The sequence below is a fragment of the Ovis aries genome, chromosome 7 (genome assembly GCF_016772045.2).
Source record: "Ovis aries strain OAR_USU_Benz2616 breed Rambouillet chromosome 7, ARS-UI_Ramb_v3.0, whole genome shotgun sequence".
NCBI lineage: Eukaryota > Metazoa > Chordata > Mammalia > Artiodactyla > Bovidae > Ovis > Ovis aries.
The window spans coordinates 54,289,582-54,313,124 of NC_056060.1; the positions used below are offsets into that span (position 1 = coordinate 54,289,582).

The 23,543-nt window shown below is 36.7% G+C and overlaps 1 protein-coding gene across 1 annotated transcript in view; it reads right to left on the minus strand.

The window, feature by feature from the left end:
* The window catches only part of UNC13C (unc-13 homolog C), a 706,632-nt gene that overhangs the window by 497,656 nt on the left and 185,433 nt on the right, over positions 1-23,543 (minus strand). Inside the window, exons 6-7 of the mRNA XM_060417920.1 lie at positions 16,349-16,371; positions 15,710-15,774 (exon numbers count right to left, since the gene is read on the minus strand). Of these exons, the coding sequence (XP_060273903.1) occupies positions 15,710-15,774; positions 16,349-16,371 (88 nt within the window). The remainder of the gene's footprint in view (positions 1-15,709; positions 15,775-16,348; positions 16,372-23,543) is intronic.

The following is a 23,543-nucleotide window of genomic DNA, read 5'->3' on the forward strand; positions in this document are numbered from 1 at the left end:
TTTCAACATGAGGAAAAAAGAAACTTATCTCAGTTGAGATGATAAGCCTAGTATCTAGCGAATAAAATCAGAGACCTAGACTATAATACATGCTAAAAGGGAGGAAGTATCTACCACCTCTTCAGTCAAATATCAAAAATTTTTAGAAAAGAGATGTAGGCCTGCTGAGTTCTACTTACTCTAGCTTCCTTAAAGGGGCAAGAGAAAATATTTCTGTTCTACCCGTTTCTCCTCACTCTCAGTTCAGATCAGAAATGGATGCTCCATTCTCTGTTAAGGCTCCTCATTTCCCTTTTCCTTTGTTATTCTTGAGATATGACCTTTGTGTCTTCCAGAGGCAAACATGTCTAATGAAAAATGCTGAGCAGAGAGCTGAAGTAGATAACTAATTCTCCAAGTTTGAATCTGTGCATTTTCTCAGGCAGAGCCTAGAGGAGTAGAGTTGCATAGATACAAGTATATTGGCTAATTTAATTCTCTTAACGAACCTTCTAGTGAGCAACACATGCATTACAGGTACACTAATCTTAGTGGCCACCTGGGGCAGCCAGAGTCCCTCAGCCCCACTAGGGTGGCCACCTCATCCCAGTTTGCCCAGGGCTTTCCCAGGGTTGGCATGAAAGCTCTGTGTCCTACAAAACTCTGCAGTCCCAGGAGACACCATCTCTGGCTATCATGAGCAAAGCTTTTATTTTTCCTTTAATGTATCACAAAATGATCATGTTTGCATGTGCTAGGTAAAAAAGTTGAGATGTATTAAATGATCTTGTGAGCTACATGTTATGGTTACAATCTGAACTTTTCAAATGACCCACAAATTAACTGACTCATCCAAGCTCACCATGGTAATAAGTGGTGTGGTCAAGATTTAAAAACTAGGACTTCTAATTCCAAATCCTGTGTATTCACTGTCACACCACATTGGCCTGTAGCTCAGAGATGATGCAGGATTTTGCCTTCCTCAAGTCCCAGTGGCTAAACAGGAGAACTGAAAATATTATACCCTTACTTACTGCTCTGTCTCTAAATTTGTACCCTTGGAGCTGTCTGTACCCAGTTGGTGAGGGAGTAGGACGGTTCAGCAGTTTTTCTTGGATACCAAAGTCACACATACCCTTTTTCCTCCTTCCGAGCTACTTATACAACTTTTAAGACTGGATAAGGACAAACACACACAGACATACACACCTTTCCCTGCTGTTCAGATCTCAGTCTGAATTGCCATGTGAGGCTACTTTTTTTCACTTTTGATAAAACTTTCACATAAACCTCCCTGTGTTTCTCTGAATTGTGCTGCAGATCACTTTCATTACTGCTAACCCAATCTTCCCATCAAATATATCTAAGTCTAAATCCTCAATTACAAGTACTCCCCTCAAACTCTGCATAAATCAATGAAGGCAAATGCATACATTGGCCAGAGTTTTCACAGATTTTACCACATTGGTCAAATCTGACTCTCAGCTCTGACCCAGACAATATACTCTATTGTATATAATCTGTGGTTTCATTCATTGCTTTGGTACTTCCTGTACTTTAAAATGTAGAATTAATATATATATTATAGAAAAATAAAAAATGTATAGAACATATAGAGAAATGGAAATACGTAAATCAAAAAACCCCAAATCCCCATATCCAGCAAAAGATAGCTATAGCAAATATTTTCAGCCCACTTTTTTTTTTTTAACTAAGCACTTACATTTCCAATGAGACAAACTCAAAGGCCAACTATATTTCCTCACTTCTGACATTTCTGTTTTTTACCTATGTGAAGCTTATAAAGAACACTGTACGTCTCCCATGGTATACTTGGATTAATTTGCATTTTCAGAAGGAATTTTATGTCTCCATTTTTTTTTAAACTTTCTATACAGTAAGTCCCCTACCTGAGAAACTTTAAGTTGTGAACTTTCGAAGATGTGAGACTGTGTTCACAGGCCCAATCATGCAAGTTAGTTTATTTGAGGAAGTACTGTTTTTGAGGAACAGGATCCAAATGTAGAGCGGTACAAGAAGGTTGCAGCAGCCATTCAGAATGCAACCCCAGTGCTACTGTGTCATCTATGAAGAGGAATAAAGGGCTACTTACCCAGACATCAATGGATCATTTTTTCCAAGAGGGTAGATAGAATTGATTCCAGCAAGGAATCAGAACCTGTTTCATCAACATCAGACTAGAGTGAAACTGCAGCTTGTCCTCCATCTCCTATTGCTGATGATCCTTCTGCTCTACTATCTCCCACCTTCTCTCCCTCCTCCAGTCAGTAATTCTTCTTACCCATTCCCTCTGTGCCAAGCCCTGTGTGCTGGTCGCTGCACTGCACTACTGTACCTTTACAGGTCCTGTACTGTGAGATTAAACATGTTTTATTTTGTGTGTGTGTTTTATGCATTCGTTGTATGAGAAGTACTAGAAACCTATTACAGTAAAGTGCAGTATAGCTGATTGTGTTGGTTGGGCTCCTAGGCTAACTTTGTTGGACTTACAAAAAAATTGGACTTAGGAATTCACTCTCAGAATGGAACTCGTTCATATATAGGGGACTTACTGTACGTGATACAAATACATGCATCTTATTAAACTTGGGGTTTCCTCTGAAACATGAGATTCTGTAGTTGTCACCTGGAACAAGTATTTCAAGTGCTGCTTCCTGAAGGAATATTTCTGCGTTAAGTTGGTAAGGTGGATGATGGGACACTATGTGAAAAGACTTACACTCAGACCATTCTGAGCAGCAGAGGCTTCTATCCATCTCTGCTTTGGCCTTTCCTACCCGGGACCTAATCATCAAGATAACGAGTAGGATTTGCAGTGACGTTTATCATGGCTGACAGAGTTATGTAAAAGCACTCCAAGCAAAAGACACGTCTGCCATGCCTGAGTGCACTTGCTTCTAAAGACTAACATAAGACAAGAAAAATTAAGTTTCTTGTACTTTTGGCAGATGAGTCTGCGATGTTAATGAAAACTGCAAAGGCTTCTGAATATAAACTCATAGTTTCTTCCCCTCATTGTCATCACCTAGTAGTTATTGTTCAACCGCTATGTTCCCAGAACAACTGAGTCATTTTCACAAGACACAGAAATTCAAAGTTACAGATATATTATTCAAAAGATTAATATATTTAATACCTGTAGTCAGGCATTCAGTTTCAACTTGCCTGTTCAAACCCATCTTCCACTTTTCTCCTGCATATACTATGACATGTTATTGTCCCATACACTTTCTTGCCTGTGATGCTATTTAAGTTTTTGAACTGCTTTCTGCTCTGATGTTTCTATATGCACATATTGAAATTCTACCAAACTTCATATCCCAATTCAACACCATCTCCTCATTAAATCTTTCCTGGTAACTCCAAATCAGAAATATTTTCCTTTAATAAATTTTCGGAGAACTTTATCCACTGGAAAAGTGAAGTCACCCTTAACCTTGTATTATAGCTGAGGTAATTGGTTTAATGCCAAAAATTAGATTCTGCTATCTTCATGGTAATATTTATTATTCCAAGTACAGAGAATATCATTTTATAAGTGAAGGTAAACACATGATAACATTCTATTTTCTTCAAATTCTAAGTATGTAATTTTGAATAATACTTAATTATAGGCATACGTAAGTATGGTAGATCAGATAAATGTCCTGAATTCTTTCCTCCCATAAAGAGTCAGGGTCTTTTTCCATTGAGTCTGAGCTGACTATTACTTTTTCTGGACAAAAGAATGTAGCGAAAGTGCAGGCTTGTCAGTTTCAAGCCTGGCCTAAGGTTGCCTTGCTGCTTCCACTTGTTTTCTTAGAATCTTGTCTTTGCCATATGAACAACCTTCACCTGGCCAGCTGGATGAAAAGTGACATATAGCCCACTCCTCTCTGTTGCCCAGATAATAGTCAGACACCCATAGACATGTGAGAACCAGCCCCTGTCCAGCAGACTGTACGTGCATAAGTGAATGCAGACAAGATCAGTTAATCATTGTTTTAAGCTACTGAATTGCAGGGTGGCTCATTACACAGAAACATCTGTCTGATACCAAGATTATATTAGAATCTTAGGATAAGAGGTAACAGAATCTTGAAACTGGAAGAAATTTTAAAGAATCAAGCATCTCATACCTACATTTCCTTTGCAACATTTCTAACAAGTGATCACTCAAACTATTTAAGTATCTTTGGAAACAGAGAATTTGGTTCTTCACAAAATCTTACTGTTGGAAATTTCTCCTCATATTAAGAAGACTACCTACTCATAATTTCACCAGTGATCCATGTTTTTCCCTCTGGGAAGCTTGGGACAATTTAATCACTTTCCCACATCTAATCTTTTAAATTGGAGAAGGAAATAGCAACCCACTCCAGTACTCTTGCCTGGAGAATCCCATGGACGGAGGAGCCTGGTAGGCTACAGTCCATGGGGTCGCAAAGAGTCGGACACGACTGAGTGATATCTGAAGACCCTGAATACATTCTTTCCAGAACCTTCCCTTTTTCAAGTTCAGTGTCCCTGGCTCACTGATGGTTTTTCATATGGTGTGATTTGAGGTCCCTTTCCAACACACTTGTTTGATCTACAAACCTTCTCTTTTATCTACAGCCTGTGCAGGTGTTGGTCCCTGAACTGAGTGCACAGTCCTGAGAGGCAGGGAGCTGGGCATGTCTCAAGGCCTTCCGTCTTGTTTGGATCCTGCACTTCTCTCCCTGTGCTCTGTGGGGACTTTCCCTGCAGGCTCACCATGCTAGCATCACAATCTGACTTAATTTGCCACTAGATTCGATGAACACTTTGAATCTCTTCATGTGTCAATATTAAACTGTCTTTCCTCTCTTCTACAGAGTCTGAGTTCAAGGCCCCCACCTATCCCTAAATTGTGACAATTAGGCTGCTGAGAAACACTCCAAATCTTTTCTCCTTTCAGATATATGATAATAGCACAACAACCCTCCCCTTAAACTAGTCATTGCCACATGATTTGCTTTGTTCATTGTAGTATAAACAGAAAGGAAACATGTTTTAAGAGTAGGAGCCCAGTTTGTCACTACCTACTTCCCTTACAGTAAAACCATGAAAACGTGTGTTGAGAATTTGCCAGCCTGGTTCCCTGGGCAGCTATCAAGTGCATCCTCCTTCCTTGTTTTATATGCATCGAAAATGTACTACGGGTAAGAAATAAACCTTTATTTGATAAATACAAAAAAACTGAGAAGGATGGTGAGTTATTGCATAGTAACCTGGTTTATCCTGACTCTTACACTGTTTATACTTCATCTTACTATATTCAGTTGTAATATGCTAAAATCTTAGATATTAATTCCATTACCTAATAACACTATTTTACCAACAATGTCACCCACCTATCCTACAATCAGATCTTTTACATTTCCGTTTAGCTCAACTAAAAATAATCAAAGTGCTGGTGCTCAGTCATGTCTGATTCTTTGTGACTCTATGGACTGTAGCCCACCAGACTCCTCTGTCCTTGGAGTTCATACTGAATTAGGCTGCCATTCCTCCTTCAGGGGATCTTCCTAACCCAGAGATCAAAACTGTGTCTCCCGTTTCCTTCACAGCAGGCAGATTCTTTACTGCTTGAGCCACCAGGGAAGCCTAAAGTCAATTCTTAAAGCACCCCACTAAGATATTCCACCTGATTCACTAGTCATCATACTAACAGTCCAACTCTCACATCCATACATGACCACTGGAAAAACCATAGCCTTGACTAGATGGACCTTTGTTGGCAAAGTAATGTCTCTGCTTTTCAATATGCTATCTAGGTTGGTCATAACTTTTCTTCGAAGGAATAAGTGTCTTTTAATTTCATGGCTGCAGATACCATCTGCAGTGACTTTGGAGCCCAAAAAAGTAAAGTTTGACACTATTTCCACTGTTTCCCCATCTATTTCCCATGAAGTGATGGGACCAGATGCCATGATCTTAGTTTTTTAAATGTCGAGCTTTAAGCCAACTTTTTCACTCTTCTCTTTCACTTTCATCAAGAGGCTCTTTAGTTCTTCTTCATTTTCTGCCATAAGGGTGGTGTCATCTGCATATCTGAGGTTATTGATATTTCTCCCGGCAATCTTGATTCCAGTTTGTGCTTCCTCCAGCCCAGTGTTTCTCATGATGTACTCTGCATAGAAGTTAAATAAGTAGGGTGACAATATACAGCCTTGAAGTACTCCTGCTGCTGCTGCTGCTGCTGCTAAGTCGCTTCAGTCGTGTCCGACTCTGTCCGAGTCTATAGACGGCAGCCTACTTGCCTCCCCCGTCCCTGGGATTCTCCAAGCAAGAATACTGGAATGGGTTGCCATTTCCTTCTCCAATGCATGAAAGTGAAAAGTGAAAGTGAAGTTGCTCAGTAGTGCCGAACTCTTAGGGACCCTATGGACTGCAGCCTACCAGGCTCCTCCATCCATGGGATTTTCCAGGCAAGAGTAGTGGAGTGGGTTGCCTTTGCCTTCTCCTCCTACTAGTCTTCAATTTAGAATTGGTCATATCTGAGAATTATGGTTCAATTAACAAGCTGCTCAATATTTAAGAACATATGGTAGACTAAGCAAACTTGTTACTTCAAATGAGATTATGGAAGCAAACCATTTTGGTTAGCAGTGACTGTTACTGTGTTTTTCTTTCCTTTTATTTATTTATTTATTTATTTTTTGCTCTCCTCTATTGTCTGCCTTTGGGCTTCCCTGGTGGCTCAACAGTAAAGAATCCTACTGCCAATGCAGGAGCCACAGGTTTGATCCCTGGGTTGGGAATATCCTCTGGAGAAGGAAATGACAACCCACTCCAGTATTCTTGCCTGGGAAATCCCATGGACAGAAGAGCCTGGTGGGCTATAACCCATAGGGTCCCAAAGGTTGGATATGACTTAGAGACTAAACAACAACAAATATTTGTCTGTAAGAGGAAATCTGTATTATCTACCTTCATAGAATAAGGTATTCATTTATTGAGATACTTAAACACCATTCAATATAAGCTTTATTGGGATATAAAATGATCAAGCTCATTTTTTTTCCCTAAGATAGTTTATGTATGTTAGATATAGTCAATAGTCAAATCAATTAAGGTTTGGAAAGAATCCTCAGGTTAAGGCTGCATGGTAATCATAATTGCCATGTTACCTAGAGGCATTATTTTCAATGCTTTTTGACTAATAACTGGTAATTTTCTAACACAAGCCATTTTTTCTGCTCAATGTAACAGATGATATTTTCCATAGTTACTGAACTAGCACTGTTTTAAAACTGACTACCCAATTACTATATTCATAAAGGATTATCAGTGATTTTAATTTGCTACTTTTCAAACACATAAAATAACTGGAAGGCATTTGAACATTAAACTTGATTCTGTTTAATGTATCTTTAAAGATTCATTGATTTTCTAACGAATTTAAGCCAAGCCAGAGACTTAACTCAAGAGTAAAGATCTGTTTTAAAGAACTGAAAATGACAGTAATACACAAATGTTCAATAAGCAAATTAAATACAAATCAAGCTTTATAAAAATATGTTTCTACATAGCAATTTTTTTCTCCAACATATATGCTCTCCTAAGGTTTCTTAATTCCTTTTCTGAGGCTAGATTATCTCTAGGAGCTGCTACATTAATGAGGTGGGTCCTTCTGCAATACTTGAGGTTAGAAGAGAGGATGGCAAGTACCAGCTTGAAAGATATTTTGGTTTTCAGATGAGGAGCCTGGAAGAAGGAAAGCATTTCAGAATGGGAGTCATAAAGGTGAGAAAAGACATGGCCTCAGGGGCTGGGGGTTGTAGGCTGCAACTTCAATCCCTAAAGCTGAAGTGGCTTTACCAAAAGCTAGTCTTTGGAAAGTGCATTATCTGGGATTTATTTAAAAACCATCTCAAGTATAGTGAGATGGGATTGGGCTTTCAGAAACTAGGGAAAGACAGACTTCTTGTTGGGTATGTTTTTGACTGGCAGTCACTGAAAGATAAAAGGGAAAGCAGGCCCTTTCTGAGAAGCCGACCAGTGCTGTGTGAAACAATTATGGAAACGAAGGTTTCAGAGTTGGTAGCGGCTATGGTTTCCTTCCCTTGAATGAAGGGCTGCATCCAGGGCTGATATGGATGAAGGATCATAAGCATATTCTCAATCAGAAATGTAAACCTATCTTTCTTAAAAAGCAGAGAGAGTGGACTTTATGTGATGAGTATATATTCTAATATTATTGCTCAGTGTGTCTGATTCTTTGCGACTCCATGGATTGTAAACCATCAGGCTCCTCTATCCATGGGATTCCCCAGGCAACACTTGAGGGGGTTGTCATTTCCTCCTCCAGGGGATCTTCCTGACCCAGAGACTGAACCCATGTCTCCTGTGTCTCCTGCATTGAAGGTGACTTCTTTACCCGTTGAGCCATAGAGAAAGCTATGTGATGAGTGAAAACCTGCAACCCAGAATGATCCTGAAGTTGGATATTCTTATGAACAACTTAATAATACAAGTGTAATCTGGCTGAGGAATACTCTCTGCACTGCTTTATCAGCACAGAAAATGGTCTCATTTAGAGTGGACATCAGGTCTTTTGTGGATGGAGGAATCTTTTCACCAAAGTCATTACCAGATTTGAGAGTCTTACACAGTATCCCTGGATTGAGTGTCCTTCTGCATTTGTAGTCTACTACTGAGTCAGAAAAAATGTTAAGCTACAAACTAGGCCAGATGAAAAAGGTATCAATCTCTAACTTTGTGAACTATAAGCTAGTAGTAATGAGGTAACAATTTCATTTTCTTAATCCTGTGAATGAGTTCTATGAATTATTTGCCAACATCTAAGTAGGAAAAAATATACCTGGAAGAAAATTATTTATAACTTACTCCAAGAAAACTATGGTGTCTATAAATCTGGTTCAGACTGCAGTCAATAACAAATCTTCCTTCCACAGATGTTATGTTAACATATATTTCCTATTAACAGAGTCTAAGGATGTGGTCCTGGTGTTTTGTAGTTAAACCTGGTGGTTTTCCATACATTGAAGGAGTCGGCCTAGTGGCTGGCCTTTGTGGCTAACATAAAAATGGACTCTCTAATTACCAAGATTTTCTCAATGGCAATATTAAGGAATTTATGAGTCTAATGAAGCATTTCAGCTCAACATGAACTAGGAAACTGACAGCTGGTGGTAGGCCAAAGTTAGATAGGCAGAGGGTTTTTTTGGTGTTTTTTGTTTTGCTTTGTTTTTGCCACAGGAAACTAATGGCTTAGTAATCATTTTTTGATAAATGAGTTTTAAAAGTTGATAGCCTTACTGATGTCAGCTTTCCTAGCTAAGAGGTTCTCTGTCTAGGCTAGATCTTGCTTGTAAAATATAATGTGTCTCCTTGGCAGGAGGACTGCAGGCAGACTGCTGAGCACTAGAGGACCCCAGACTCACATGAGATTATTTTCTAGCTGATATAACTATGTACTGTCATGACTATGTCTGACATTAGTTATGAGATGCCAGGTTTCATTCATTCTATAATGGATTAAGCAAGATGACTCCCTTTATTGTTTTTATAAAGAACAGGGTGAAAAAGATCATTCAATGATTAATCAGAAAAATTCTCCTTTCAAGTATGGAGTTTACTAGAGGAAATCTTTAATACAGTGTGAATTTCTATCTAGAGTGTTCTAAAGAGGTGAGGTTTTCTGATAGAAAGGATAAAATTTATCTTAGCATAATTAGAGTAGTAATGTTTTATAAATTTTCTCAGCAGAATCTTTTAACATTACTCCAAAATAGAAAAGAAGATTCATAATCCAAAGCAAAGCAGCCTCCTAATCAACGGGTTATATCTTCTATGAGAAAAATCACCTGATTTTTTTTCCCTGTTAAGAGCTCAGTAACATCAAGTTTGAGAGATGTTTAAGTTTCTTTTAAAACTCAGTACTTCTCATATGTGTCTCTTCCTCAATCCACAGTTATTTCAAGAATTCTTTTTCTTAAAATATGGTAGACCCGAGTCTCTTAAAAAATAATTCTAACCAATGATCTAAGAGACTGTCATTCTAAACCAAAATGAACTTATGAATGAGGTCCTAAATGGGCAAGACACTATCATCAACTTTATAGAAGGAAACCCAGATAACAAACGACCGGCTCTGTGCCTTTAGAGAGCTTAAAATCAAGTCGTCAAGGATATGAATCTTGTGAAGGTTATGTAACTTAAGAAATTAATATATGTCATAGGAATGACATGTAAGAACATAGAAAAGGGAGTAATACTACTTTGTTGTAAAAAGAGAGAAACAGAAATCAGGAAGGACACTCAAAACCATGGACAAACAGCCAACTTTATGTTGCAGAAATGAGGACCCGTTAGACATATTTCAGTAGAAAAGGACTGTGCTTTAAGGAGATGGGCTTCCCTTGTGGCTCATCTGGTAAAGAATCCACTTGCAATGTGGGAGACCTGGGTTTGATCCCTGGGTTGGGAAGATCCCATGGACAAGGGGAAGGCTACCCACTCCAGTATTCTGGCCTGGAGAATCCGACGGACTAACAGTCCACTGGGTCGCAAAGAGTCGGACATGACTGAGCCACTTTCACTTTAAGATTAGTCTTTAACCACATACAGACTGGAATTAATGTGGAAAAATAAATTGATGCAGCAAGATGAGTTAGAAGATAACCTTGTAATTGCCTAGATAAAATGTATTGAAAACTAAAATCAGGCTGATGGCAATCCAAGTTGAAAAAAGTATAGGCGTGGTGAGTGAATTGCTGCTGTACAACTATGAATTATGGAGGTAGATATGTTTGCATCTGATAACCCATATAACAATTAACAGTCCCTAATCTTAACTCAGTTCTCCCTAAATCTATAGTGCTCGCCTCTACCAAATCCCCTGGGAGGAAAAGGAGTTAGTGCATGAAAACAAATAATTTGAAAGTGAAAAAAAAAAGGCTTCTATTTTGCCCCAAAGAATGATTTGCTACTGTGAATGAAGCAAAGTTATGCGAAGGCTGTCATTTTCTTGGTACTTGACAAACCTGGTTGAGAGCATGCAAAGATGTTTATGCATGATGAACCACTGACCCAGCAAAGGGTTTATAGCAGTAGAAAGAACTGTTGTCTAGGCTTAGGAGAATTTCTGGCCTTTTCCTTTAGCAGAAAGGAAATTACCTAAGGGGGCACAGAAGAATTTAATTTATGGGCTAGATAGGAAAAAAAAATTATCAGTTATCAGGGTAAAGACTGCTGCTATGAGACAAGATGGGTTAAGAGCTCCTTAAGAGTAAGAACAATCTTAGCTTCTGTGTTAAGTGACTGATTTCACACCAGACAAAACATGGAGGTCAAGACTAGCAGTGGGGAAGAAGGCATGAGGACAGAATATAGGATCCTAAACTTTGTCGAGAATATAAAAGCAATGTGAGAACTATGACAAACATGAAACAGTATATTAAACCTGTCATATCCATATATTTTACAACCTACTGGTGTCTGCTGTAACAGCTACAACAAAAATCATGACTTTAGTCAAAGTAAACTTAAATACAAAAGAACTGTTCAGAATTCTGACTAATGATTGACTTGTTCACATTCACTAAGTTCATGACAATAACTGAACCTTGGAAATCTCTGCACTTATTTCATATGTATATACAGCAATTTTATCTGTTTGAAAAGGAGGTCAACACAGAAGCTAATCTTTTTCTATTTGACATATAGAGAAGATACTGCTCTTCAATAATATGTCTCCATTTTCTCTTTTTCTTACCTCTTGCAACATCACCTCTTTTCTAACAGGTTCAATAATCCTAGTAGTGGTTGGAAAGCAATCACCAGTTTCCTGGGGTTAAGGAGAGTGGCTATAGCATAGCTCAGAAGCACAGACAGAATATAAATCTTTCTTACCATAGATTCAGAGAACTTATTTCCATGAGAACTATCATGATAACTTTGGTGACTGAAAAAGAAGGGAACAAAATTTATGAGTCTCTCTTCTCTCAAACTACATGTTTTCCCTCTACTCTCATCACTGTTTTATAGACTTTCCTGAATTTTGGTGGAGACACGACTGGTACCTCTAGACTAGGAAGAAAACATTATAGAGAGAGGCCTTGAAACGCTCCCCAGTATGCAATGAATAAAACTACTACATGCGTATGCTTAACTGATTCACTTTCTTGTGCACCTGAAACACACACATTGTAAATCAACTAAACTTCAAAAAAATTAAAAATAAAACTGGCTGCAAACATCGAGGGAAAAGCGAACTTAAGTAATGCAGTTAAAGCCCCAAGGGAGTGGCAGTCTAACTCTGAAAGTGATTCATGAAGGTACTTATGTACCTTCACTGTCACTGATTAAAGAAGTGGCATCAAACTGACATTCAAATAATGTCAAATTATCAGATGCCAGGCAGCCACGGGCATGTATCACTCAGATATTCCTCAGAGAAGTCTTTTAGGAGTAGCTGGATGACAGCCTTCAGTTAGCACACCTCCAGAACCAACTGCAGCATTTATTCACCCAGGCCACTCTCTCCCCAAGCTGCTGCCACCCAAGGAATGGGCATAACAGACCAGCCACGGATGCTCAAGGTGGGACTTCTATCACAGCCAGCCTGTTCCTTGGGACTCCCCACTGACTGACACTTCACTCTAGTCTCGTGTGGTTTTACTGCAGTCAGTTTAAGGCTTCTCATGCCTAGTTTTCCTTCCTTCTTCTCTTTCCCCAGGGTATCAGACCTGCATCATGGTTCAAGGCACTTCCTGCCTACCCCTGTTGTTTCTCCACTTTATCTGAGATGGTTTTCTCCTAATAGGTCTTGTATTTTTGCATCTTGGTAAGGCCCTTAGCTTGCATTATGACAAATGCTACCCGACTCACAAAATACTATAATGTAAAATGTTAAATGTATGATTTCACTGAAACAAGCATCTTTACATCCTTCTCTCTTTTTCTGTCCATCTTTTCTCTCTCCCAACTTTTCTCCCAGAACCTGTCTGAAATATACTGTGACAGATAGGAAAAATAAAACTTTGGCATGTTTTTTCCAGCAACACTTACAGGAATTGTACAGAGAGATGAGTATAAATTAGCAGTATTGTTAATTATGTTACCTGGTTTCACTGTATATAGACTGTGCTTTTTATTGACACTTGAGATGTGAGAGGGAAGGAAGTCTGTGGTCTGGCTCTGAACTGACTAGGAATGCTGAAGGCAGAGGGATGAAGGATGTAGCACCCTTGTCGTGAAACAGCAACGACTCCTTGCTTTCAAAGTCTGCTCCAGTCTCAGTTTCCCAGGACAATAGAAATTTTAATATTGAGAATTATAGCTACAATTTGCTTTATTAAAATACATATTTAAATACTTATAGGGAAAGTAAATTGGAGAAGGAAATGGCAACCCACTCCAGTGTTCTTGCCTGGAGAATCCCAGGGACGGGGGAGCCTAGTAGGCTGCCGTCTATGGACTCTCACAGAGTCAGACATGACTGAAGTGACTTAGCAGCAGCAGGGAAAGTAAAATAAGAAACAAATATTTCTGGAAGACAATTTGACTGAAAATTTGCATTTAAACATATTCTTCAAGTTCTTCAGGAGGAATCTACTTTCAGGTAACAGAAAATTCTCTTTCTGATGATTAAAAATTATCACCCCTTTCCCATACCACCATAATTCCAAAATCCCTTGCTAAGTGCATGAAGGAGAAAGTTTCTGGAAAAATAATCTGGAAAGGATCAAAATGCAAACATGACCTATTGTAGCTAGACATTTACACAGCATAAACTTAACAAAACATTTAGGTAGATTAACTCTTTTGCACTGACAATGATAAAAGTGGATATTCAGACATGAGATAGGAAAGCAAGTTGTTATTAAGTGATGAATGCCACAGGAAGGTAGGAACTACAAGAACTGTAATATCATAAACTCAGATAAGCCTCTAAGACCATGACATCCATTTTTTTCCCCAAAATTAAATTGAAATTCAACTTATTTTCTAAGATAAATACTTCTACTTGATGTGTCATACCGTCACTTTTTAGTAATTAAAGAAAGTGTATATGATTTAGTGAGGAGACGATAATCCATTTACTACCTGAATTTTCTATAACTAATCCATAGTGGGCTTTTGCCACAGTTGGTTTTCATAATATATTTAAATTACTGTGATATTCCAATATAAATGCAATTCCTCATGTATTCAAAGGGCATCAAAAAGTCTGTATACATAACAAATATCTTAGTTACTTATTTGAAAAATCCAAATAAAAATGATTTTACTATGTAGGAGCTTTAAAATTGAAACAAAAATTTTCATATGGGTTACAGTAAATAGCATGTGAATGTTATTTAACAAGATTCATTTTAAAGGAATGAAAACACTATAAAACATAACTGAGACTATTTCTTTGCCCCAACCTAAAACATATATCTAAATTTTGCTTCTATTTCTATTATACACAGATGTGTTCAAATTGCAATACTTAAAAAACAATTTATCTATACTCTGCATAAGCTTTGGTCCACACACTACACTTTGAAAACTGATTATACGTCTGTTCTAGTATCATTTACAATAATGATGCTTAGAAATATCCTGGAAAAATTAATTAATAGAAGAGTGAACAAATATTACACAAATGTTTTGAAATATTTCCATTACATATAAATAATGAAGTAGAAAGTTTTCCAAAGTACTAATGTGTTGTCAAGTAGTAAAAAAGAAAAGGTAAGGAAAAAGAAACCCACAAGTTGAAGATGAAGGATAGTATTACTGATTAAGATCACAGACTCTGGAGCTAACTGGGTTTGAACACTCACTTGGCTACTTTACTAGCTGTATGGAGAGAAAGGTTTGTTGTTTTTTTTTTTAACTGAGATATATATATATATATATATATATCAGTTTCCTCATGTATAAAATGGTGGCCAAAATAGTACTTACCTCATAGAGTCATTGTAAGGAACAAATGAGTCATTATTTATGAAATAACTATAATGATACCCACTATTAAATCAACACTAAATTACTGCTTATTTATAGAATGGCCATATGTTGGCATTTATGTTCAATGCACAGGGATATACAAAACTATTTATTCTATAAAAACATATACAACATATATATATAGCTATAGATATGCATGTATATGCAAGCACACAGAAAAAGGCCTAACAACACATGAGCCAAATTGTATCTTTAGGGGCATTAAAGCAGATCTTTGTTGTTTAAGTGTTTTATATAGAAAATATAATTAATATAACTAAATAGAAAATATAATTAACACATTATTTTGTGGTCACATTTTAAATACTTTTATACACCCATAAAATGCAATTGCAGAAAATGATTACATTGATTGACTTATTGAAATAGAAAGATATTGTCATGCAAACATCAGTAAGTGCAAACAAGCAGATCAAAACACTGTATTAACTGTACTAGTAATTAAAATTATATGGTTATGTATTGTCTATGGAATAATCAATTCTGGCTAGGTGATTTCAATTTTCTTCTTTATATACAGATATATTTATTCATAATTAAACTTAAATATACACAAATCTACATACTTTTTAAAAAGCACTATAAAACTTTTTTACTGCAAGAAGAAAGCAACAGCAAGGCAAGCTAATTATACCATCATGAAAGATTCTTCACTCAAAATCCCTATGTTGAGAGCACATTGATGAATGGAATGAATTAGGAAGGTTATGAATGTACTCACCCACCAAATGCCTGTAGTGCAGAGAATTTGGAAGCATCCAAATCATTGCCACTTACTATCCGAGCCTTAAATGAAAATGGAGAGAAACAAAAGAAACAGACTTTTAGCATTCTATAGCTATGTACACATGAATTTGGAACACGCGTCAACTGCACTAGACACGTAACACCTAGTATGACAGATGCTAAGCAGGGTCAGCTCCAAGTCAAAGCTACTGTGGTTTTATGGGTGGAGGTTTTGAAATTAGCTGTCAGCATTCAAACAAAAGCACTGGCAGAGTCAAGGAAAATATCATATTCCAATACCATTTGCCCTTAAAACTTGGTATGTGCAGTGAAGATCATGAATCAGTCAGAGATCATGATTTGCCAGACTTAACAACAGATGCTGCATTTGACCGTAGCAGACCCCTAGGTTGGCAAGTGTAAGCTATAGTAAGCAAAGCTGGCAAGGTGTAATCTCTTCATAAAAGCAACAGATTGGGGCACACTTAAAGGACAACCAATGAATGGAAAGCTGGGATAACATGCACAGTTCACAACTAAAACAGAAGAACCAAAACAGGTCTAATATGTCACAAACAAACATGTACAAAAAGACAAGATCCCTCAGGAGGGAAGAAAAAGTATGATTTAAAACCTTTTCATCCACAGAACTGCTATCTGAAAGAGAATCAGGAAAAGAAGGAATAAATGTTAGATGGCTTTTCAAGAAATCATTTAAACATATACATGAACAAAGTGTTAATGTTATATAGTTTAAAATTATAAATGAACCCCAAGGGAAGAAGGATAGCTGGTCCCTGCAATTTAAAGAGTTGGAAAATGTGCCAGAATGCTTGAAAAGTATAAAAGGGTGATTACAGAGCTTAACGAAAGACAATATGTCATAAAAAGAAAAGAACAGTTGAAGTATCAGAATGCCTAGGCTCCAGCTGGGACTCCGCCACTTGCTAAGCACACTGGGCAAACTACAAATGGTCTGGAGTCTAGACCTAACTCTGAAATAAAGTCACTAATACTTTGCTTTTTTGCCTCCAAACTTTGTGAAGAGGCTCAATTAAGATCAATATATGTGAAAGTAAACCCCAAGTGACTATATAAATTAAAGAATTTTTATTATGGGATTATTTATTGCTTCTCATATCATAGAACTTTAGAACTAAAAGATTAAGTATATTTCACCTTGCAACTAAGAAATCTGATGCCTGAAGGTGTTAAATTACTTAAGATCCCCAAACCACCAAGTGACAGAGTGGTATAAATCCAGGGCTTCTGATTCCCCATCTGCTGCCCTTTGGATTCAACGTTTCAAGTAAGTTGAACAAAACAACTTGGATGGTTGGTCCATGGTTCTCCAGCATAACTTAGGATAAAATCACAAAGTCAGTATTTCTCAGTTTCAACTGCTCATGGGCCCAAATAGATAACGATGGACTTGTGATTTTTCAAATTGTTTGTTTCTTTTTGAAACTCAAGTCTAAATTTTCAAGGGTCATAGCATGGACCATAGCATGGTCCATTTCTAACTTACACAGTGTTACTGTTTTTTAGCATAAAGCCAAAGGGATTTCCATATGAATACAAGTTTTCAGAAAGCTAGAACTGGAGTGACCTTAGAATTCTTGTATCCCAGACCCCTTATTTTCACAGATGAGTCCCAGAGAGAGAAAGATTTGCTTGAGGACATGTAATTCAATGATGATTTTTATTGATAATAATCTGAAATCATTTGTTTTCTTGACCCATTAAATATGAACCAGTTAACATAACTAAATATTTTTGTATAATATTTTGAAGATTTTACACTATCCTATGGTTATATCTTTGAATACAAAGCACAGTAGGCACAATATAAAGTAATAAAGCAATACGGCCATAAATATTTTAAATACTTCACAAAATATAGAAAATAAAATTCAGTACTGTATCAGAAGAATAATATATTATAGCCATGATGATTTTTTAAAGCATGATTTAAAAAACATTGACTACTATAAAATGACATCAACTGATCATAAAATATACATCTGCATTTAAGTAGGAGAATACAAGCTATTTGATAAAATTTCAAAACCTTCCAAATAGTTTTTAACCTACTTAGCCTGGAATGAGTTAATTTTCATATGCTGAAAAATGTCTTTCAGAATCAACTTAAGTGTAAAATATTAGGGCATCCCTGTTATTAAAAGGCAAAAATGTCCACTACAATATTTTAATTCATTTCCATAAATTCTAACCAATAGAGGAAAACAGAAATAAAGAACATAAATGCTGAAAGATAAAATACAAAATTTTTATTTTTCAGAATTATAGTATTATACCCTGAAAACAAGTCAAACCATGTGGAAAACTATTATGATTAATCAAATAGATAGCAAATGAATAAATATCTAACACATCAAATAACAACATTATGGTATTTCCTACTAACTAGCAATAGCTAGTTTGGGAAACAATGACATTAAGCCTGATTTCATATATCCAGTATTTTGAAATAGTCCCCCATTCTAACTGGCTTCTATACTGATCATCTGACTGAATAAGGGAAGGGTAATCTTACCAAAATTATTATTTTTCAGCTGCTAACTGTAGTAATTCATTAAATTTTCATTCAGTGTTTCATTCAGTGTTCATATTTTCACTGAATACATATTTTTATTAATTATCAATTAACCAATTTTGCTCACTTTGACTCCTTTCTTATCCCTTTAAAACCCTTCTAAAATACAAATATGATTCTCTCCATTCTCTTTTAAAAACCCACCAATTTCACCCATTGCCCACTTGAGAAAATAAGATCTTTGTCTACTGCAAATTCATGGCTCACCAGTCCTGATTCATACCCTATACTTTGGCCAAAAGTAAATTTTTGCCATTTAGTTTTCATCCCATGCTCTTTTAAATGTGAGTCTTTGCATTTTCAGTTTCTTTCCCCTAAAACAAGTTATCACTTTCTTTATCCAGCTAACTGCCTCTCAGTCTCCAAAACTCAGTTGAAACATAACCCCTTTCCTGGAAACTTAATACTTTTCAGGGATTCATTTATACATAAGTACTGATGTGGAGTCATACAGTCATGTCCGACTCTTTGCGACCCCATGGACTGTAGCCTACAAGGCTCCTCTGTCCATTGAATTTTCCAGGCAAGAGTACTGGATTGGTTGCCATTGCCTTCTCCAGGGGATCTTCCTGACCCAGGGATCGAACCCAGGTCTCCCGCATTGCAGGCAGACGCTTTACCGTCTGAGCCACCAGGGAAGATATACATAAGTACTACACAGTGCATATTCCCCTTGGCTAATCCTCAACTTTTTTCAGTTTTTTTACGTGAAATCCTAGACAATACCTCAGTGATAGTTTACCTTTTTAAACTCCCATTACACTCCTGAAATACAAGAGATGTCTAAAAAACATTTGCACAGCACAGAATGTACAACCTTACATAAGCTATACCACTTTATATTTAAAAACCTGTTTTAAAACTTTATTTCATCTTCTGGTATAAGGAGGATGAATTATTTTCTAACAGATTTAATAGTTAAATCCTAATTGCAAGTTGTTGTAACTTGAAATTACCTTATTTTAAGTGTAACTAGATTAACAAACAAGTAAAACATGAAAGTTTTTTGTTTGACATATAAGTTTTTTTTTAAGGCTATTAATGAGGATGGATTACACACATATTAAAGTCTATAACAGCTAAAATATTATCCTGGCAAAAATAGAATAAAAGATTAGTAAAACATAAAGTATAGCTAAGTAATATACCCTTATATTTACGAATTTAGTGAATAAGAGAGGACATATTGCTATCAAGGAAATAAAAAACACCAGTTACTAAAATGGTGCTTAGGGAGGTGTAAACATGATGGCAGAGTAGAAATACTTGAGTTCTTCCCCTCTCACCAGAATACCAAAACTACAAAGAACTGCTGAACCACCACTGAGAAGAAAACATACATACATATATATATACACCCTGTATCCAGTAATAAAGAAAAAGCCACAATGAAATGATAGAAGGGGTGCAATCACAATAAAGTCAAACCCCACATCTGCCGGGGTGGGAGACCCACAAACTAGAAAATAGCTATATCACAGAGGTTCTCCCACAGGGTTGAAATTTCCAACACCCAGATCAGGCACCCTAGCCTGGAGGCCTTGATCAGAAAGAAGAATCGTCAGAATATCTGGCTTTGGAGAACAGTAAGATTTGATCCAAGGAATTCCACAGGTCTGAGAGAAACAGAAACTCTACTCTTGGAAGGCATGCACAAGATTTCATGTGCACCAGGCCCTGGGAGAAAAGGTAGTGAGTTCATAAAAGCCTGAGACAGATTTACCTGCTGGAATTGAAGGGTCTCCAGCAGAGGTTCGGGGGTGGGTTGGGGTGAGGCTTTTTGCAGTGAGAAAGATACTGGTGGAGGTAGTTCTGAAGAGTACTCATTGGCAAGAGCCCTCCAGAAGGTCACCATTTTCTCACCAAAACCTGGCCCATCCATCAGGCTGAAATGATTCAGACCAAACAGCCAATAGGGTAGGAAAACACCCCTATTCCTCAGAAGGGAGGCTGACTAAAGTCTTCCTGAGCCCACAGCTGCTCAATAAACATAGCCCTTGACATGGCCCTGTCCACCAGAAGGCCCAGGCCAAGCTCCGATTACCAGTGGGCAGGAACCAGTTCCTCCCACCAGAAGCCAGCACAGGCCCCTTGGACCAGCCTTATCCACCAAGAGGCAGGCAGGAGAAGCAAGAACAACTATAACCTTACAGCCTGAGGAATGAGCACTACAATCACAGAAAGTTACACACAATGAGACAGCAGAAGAAATGCGTCCAAGATGAAGGAACAAGAGGAAACTCCAGAAAAGCAACCAAGTGAACTGAAGGCAGGCTATCTACCTGGGGAAAAAAAAAAACAAAAAAAAACAAAAAACAAATCAGAGTAATGATAGTAAAGATGATCCAAAATATTGAGGAAAGAAAGGCACATATTGAGAAGATACAAGAAATGTTTAACAAAGAGCTAGAAGATCTAAAGAACAAACAAGTGGAGATGGATAATAACTGACATGAAAAACACTATAAGGAATCAATAGCAGAATACACAAAGCAGAAAAACGAGTGAGCTAGAGTAAATGGCGGAAACCACTGCTGCAGAACACAATCAATAAAAAAGAATTTACAGAAATAAGGACAGTCTCAGAGACCTCTGGGACAACATTAAGTGCACCACTATTCTCAGTATGGCAGGGTCAAAATGAGAAAAGAGACAGAAAGGACCTGAGAAAACACTTGAAGAGATGACAGCTGAAAACTTTCCTAACATAGGAAAGGAAACATAAACCCAAGTCCAGGAAGCACAGAGTTCCAGGCAGGAAAAACCCAAAGAGAAACATGTTGAGAGACATGGTAATCAAGCTGACAAAAATTAAAACCAAAGAGAAAATAATAAAATTAAGAAGGGAAAGCAACATAACATACAAGGGAATTTCCAAAATGATATAACCTGATTTTTTTCAGCAGAAACTCTACAGACCAGAAGGGATTGGCACAATATATTTAAAGTGATGAAAGGGAAGAACCTAAAAACAAAAATACTCTACCAAGGAAGGCTCTAATTTAGATTCACAGAGAAATCAAAAGCTTTACAGAAAAAGAAAAGAAAAGAAACTTCAGAACCACCAGACCAGTTTTGCAACAAATGCTAACGGACATTCTCCAGTTAGAAAAGAAAGGCCACAACCAAAAACAAGAAAATAATGAATAGAAAATCTCACCAGTAAATGTAAACATAAAGGCAGAAAATCATCCAAACACAAATATGATAACATAATCAGTATTAATGAGAAGAGTACAAATGCAGAATATTGGAAATGCGTTTGAAATTACGAGAACAGCAACTTAAAAAGCAATTTTGTTTATATACAGATTGCTATATCAAAACCTCATGGTAACTTCAAACCAAAAAGCTACATTAGATGTACAAAACAAAAATGAAAAAGAAATCCAAATACAATGCTAAAGTCAGTCATCAAATCACAAAAGAATAAAAGAGGAAGGGAAGAAAAAGGACCTACAAAATAAATCCAGAACAATTAACAAAATGGCAATAATAACACAAGTATCTATAATTACCTTAAATGTAAATGCTCTAACCAAAAGACAGATCGACTGAGTGGATACAAAAACAAGACCTGCACCTATGCTGTCTGCAAGAAACCCACTTCAATTCTAGGGACAGATACTGACTGAAAGTGGGGTATGTAAAAATATATTCCATGCAAATGGAAATCAAAAGAAACCTGGAGTAGCAATATTCATATGAAACAAAATAGACTTTACAGACTGTTTACAAGAAACAAAGAAGGATATCACATGATCAAATGATCAATCTAAGATATAACAATTGCAAATATACATACACCCAATATAGGAGCACCCCAAAATATAAGGCAAAAACTAATAGCCATAAAAGAAGAAGTCAGTAGTAACACAGTAATAGTGGGAATTTTATAAATAACAACCCACTTTCATCAATGAACAATCATTCAGAAAGAAAATCAATAAGGAAACCCAGGCCTTAAATGACAGATGAGACAACATAGACAACTGATATTTATAGAGAATTCCATACAAGAGCAACAGAATATACTAAGTGTACTAGAATGTTCTTCAGAATTAATCACATGCTGGGCCACAAAGTAAGCCTCATTCAATTTAAGAAAATTTAAATCTTATCAAGCATCTTCTCTGACCACAATGTTAAGAGATTTGAAATCAACTCTATGAAAAATCTATAAAAAAAAAAAACAAACACCTGGAGGCTACACAATATGCTACTAAACAATCAATGGATCACTGAAGAAATTAAAATATAAAATACCTTGAGATATATAAAAATGAAACCATGACAATCCAAAACCTAAGGAATCCAGCAAAAGCAGTTTGAAAGGGGAAGTTTACAGCAATACATTCTTACCTCAGGAAATAAGAAAAATTACAAATAAACAATTTACACCTAAAGCAACTAGAGAAGGAATAACAAACCAAAGCCAAAGGTAGTAGAACAAAAGAAATCATAAAGATCAGAGCAGAAAAAATTGAAACAGTGATGATGAAAACAATAAGAAAGGTAAATTAAAACTTGGTTCTTAGAAAAGATAAACAAAATTGATAAACTTTTAGCTAGCCTAATCAAGAAAAAAAGGAGAGAGCTCAAATTAATAAAATTAGAAATTAGAAAGGAAAAGTTACAACTGACACCACAGAAATACAAAGGATTAAAAGAGAATACTACAAGCAACTATATGCTAATGAAAGGCATGACCTAGAAGAAATGAACAAATTCTTAGAAAGATACAATGTTCCAAGACTGAACCAGGAAGAAAGAGAAATTAATAGGCAATTCAAGGATAGAAATTGAAACTGTGATTTAAAAATTCACACAAAAGTTCAAAACCAGATGGATTCACAGAAAAATTCTATAAAATGTTTCCAGAAGAGTTAACACCTATCCTTTTCAAAATATTACAAAAAAGAACACTCCCAAACTCATTCTATGAGGCCATCATTACCTTGATACCAAAGACAAAGAGACTACAAAAAAGAAAACTACAGGTCAATATCACTGATGAATATAGATTCAAAAATTCTCAACAAAATACTAGCAAACCAAAGGCAACAATACATTAGAAGGATCATACACCACAAAGAAGTGGGATTTATCCCAGGGATGCAAGGATTTTTTAGTATCTGCAAATCAGTAAGTGTGATACACCACATTAACAAATTAAAGACTAAAAACCATATAACCATCTCAATAGATGAAG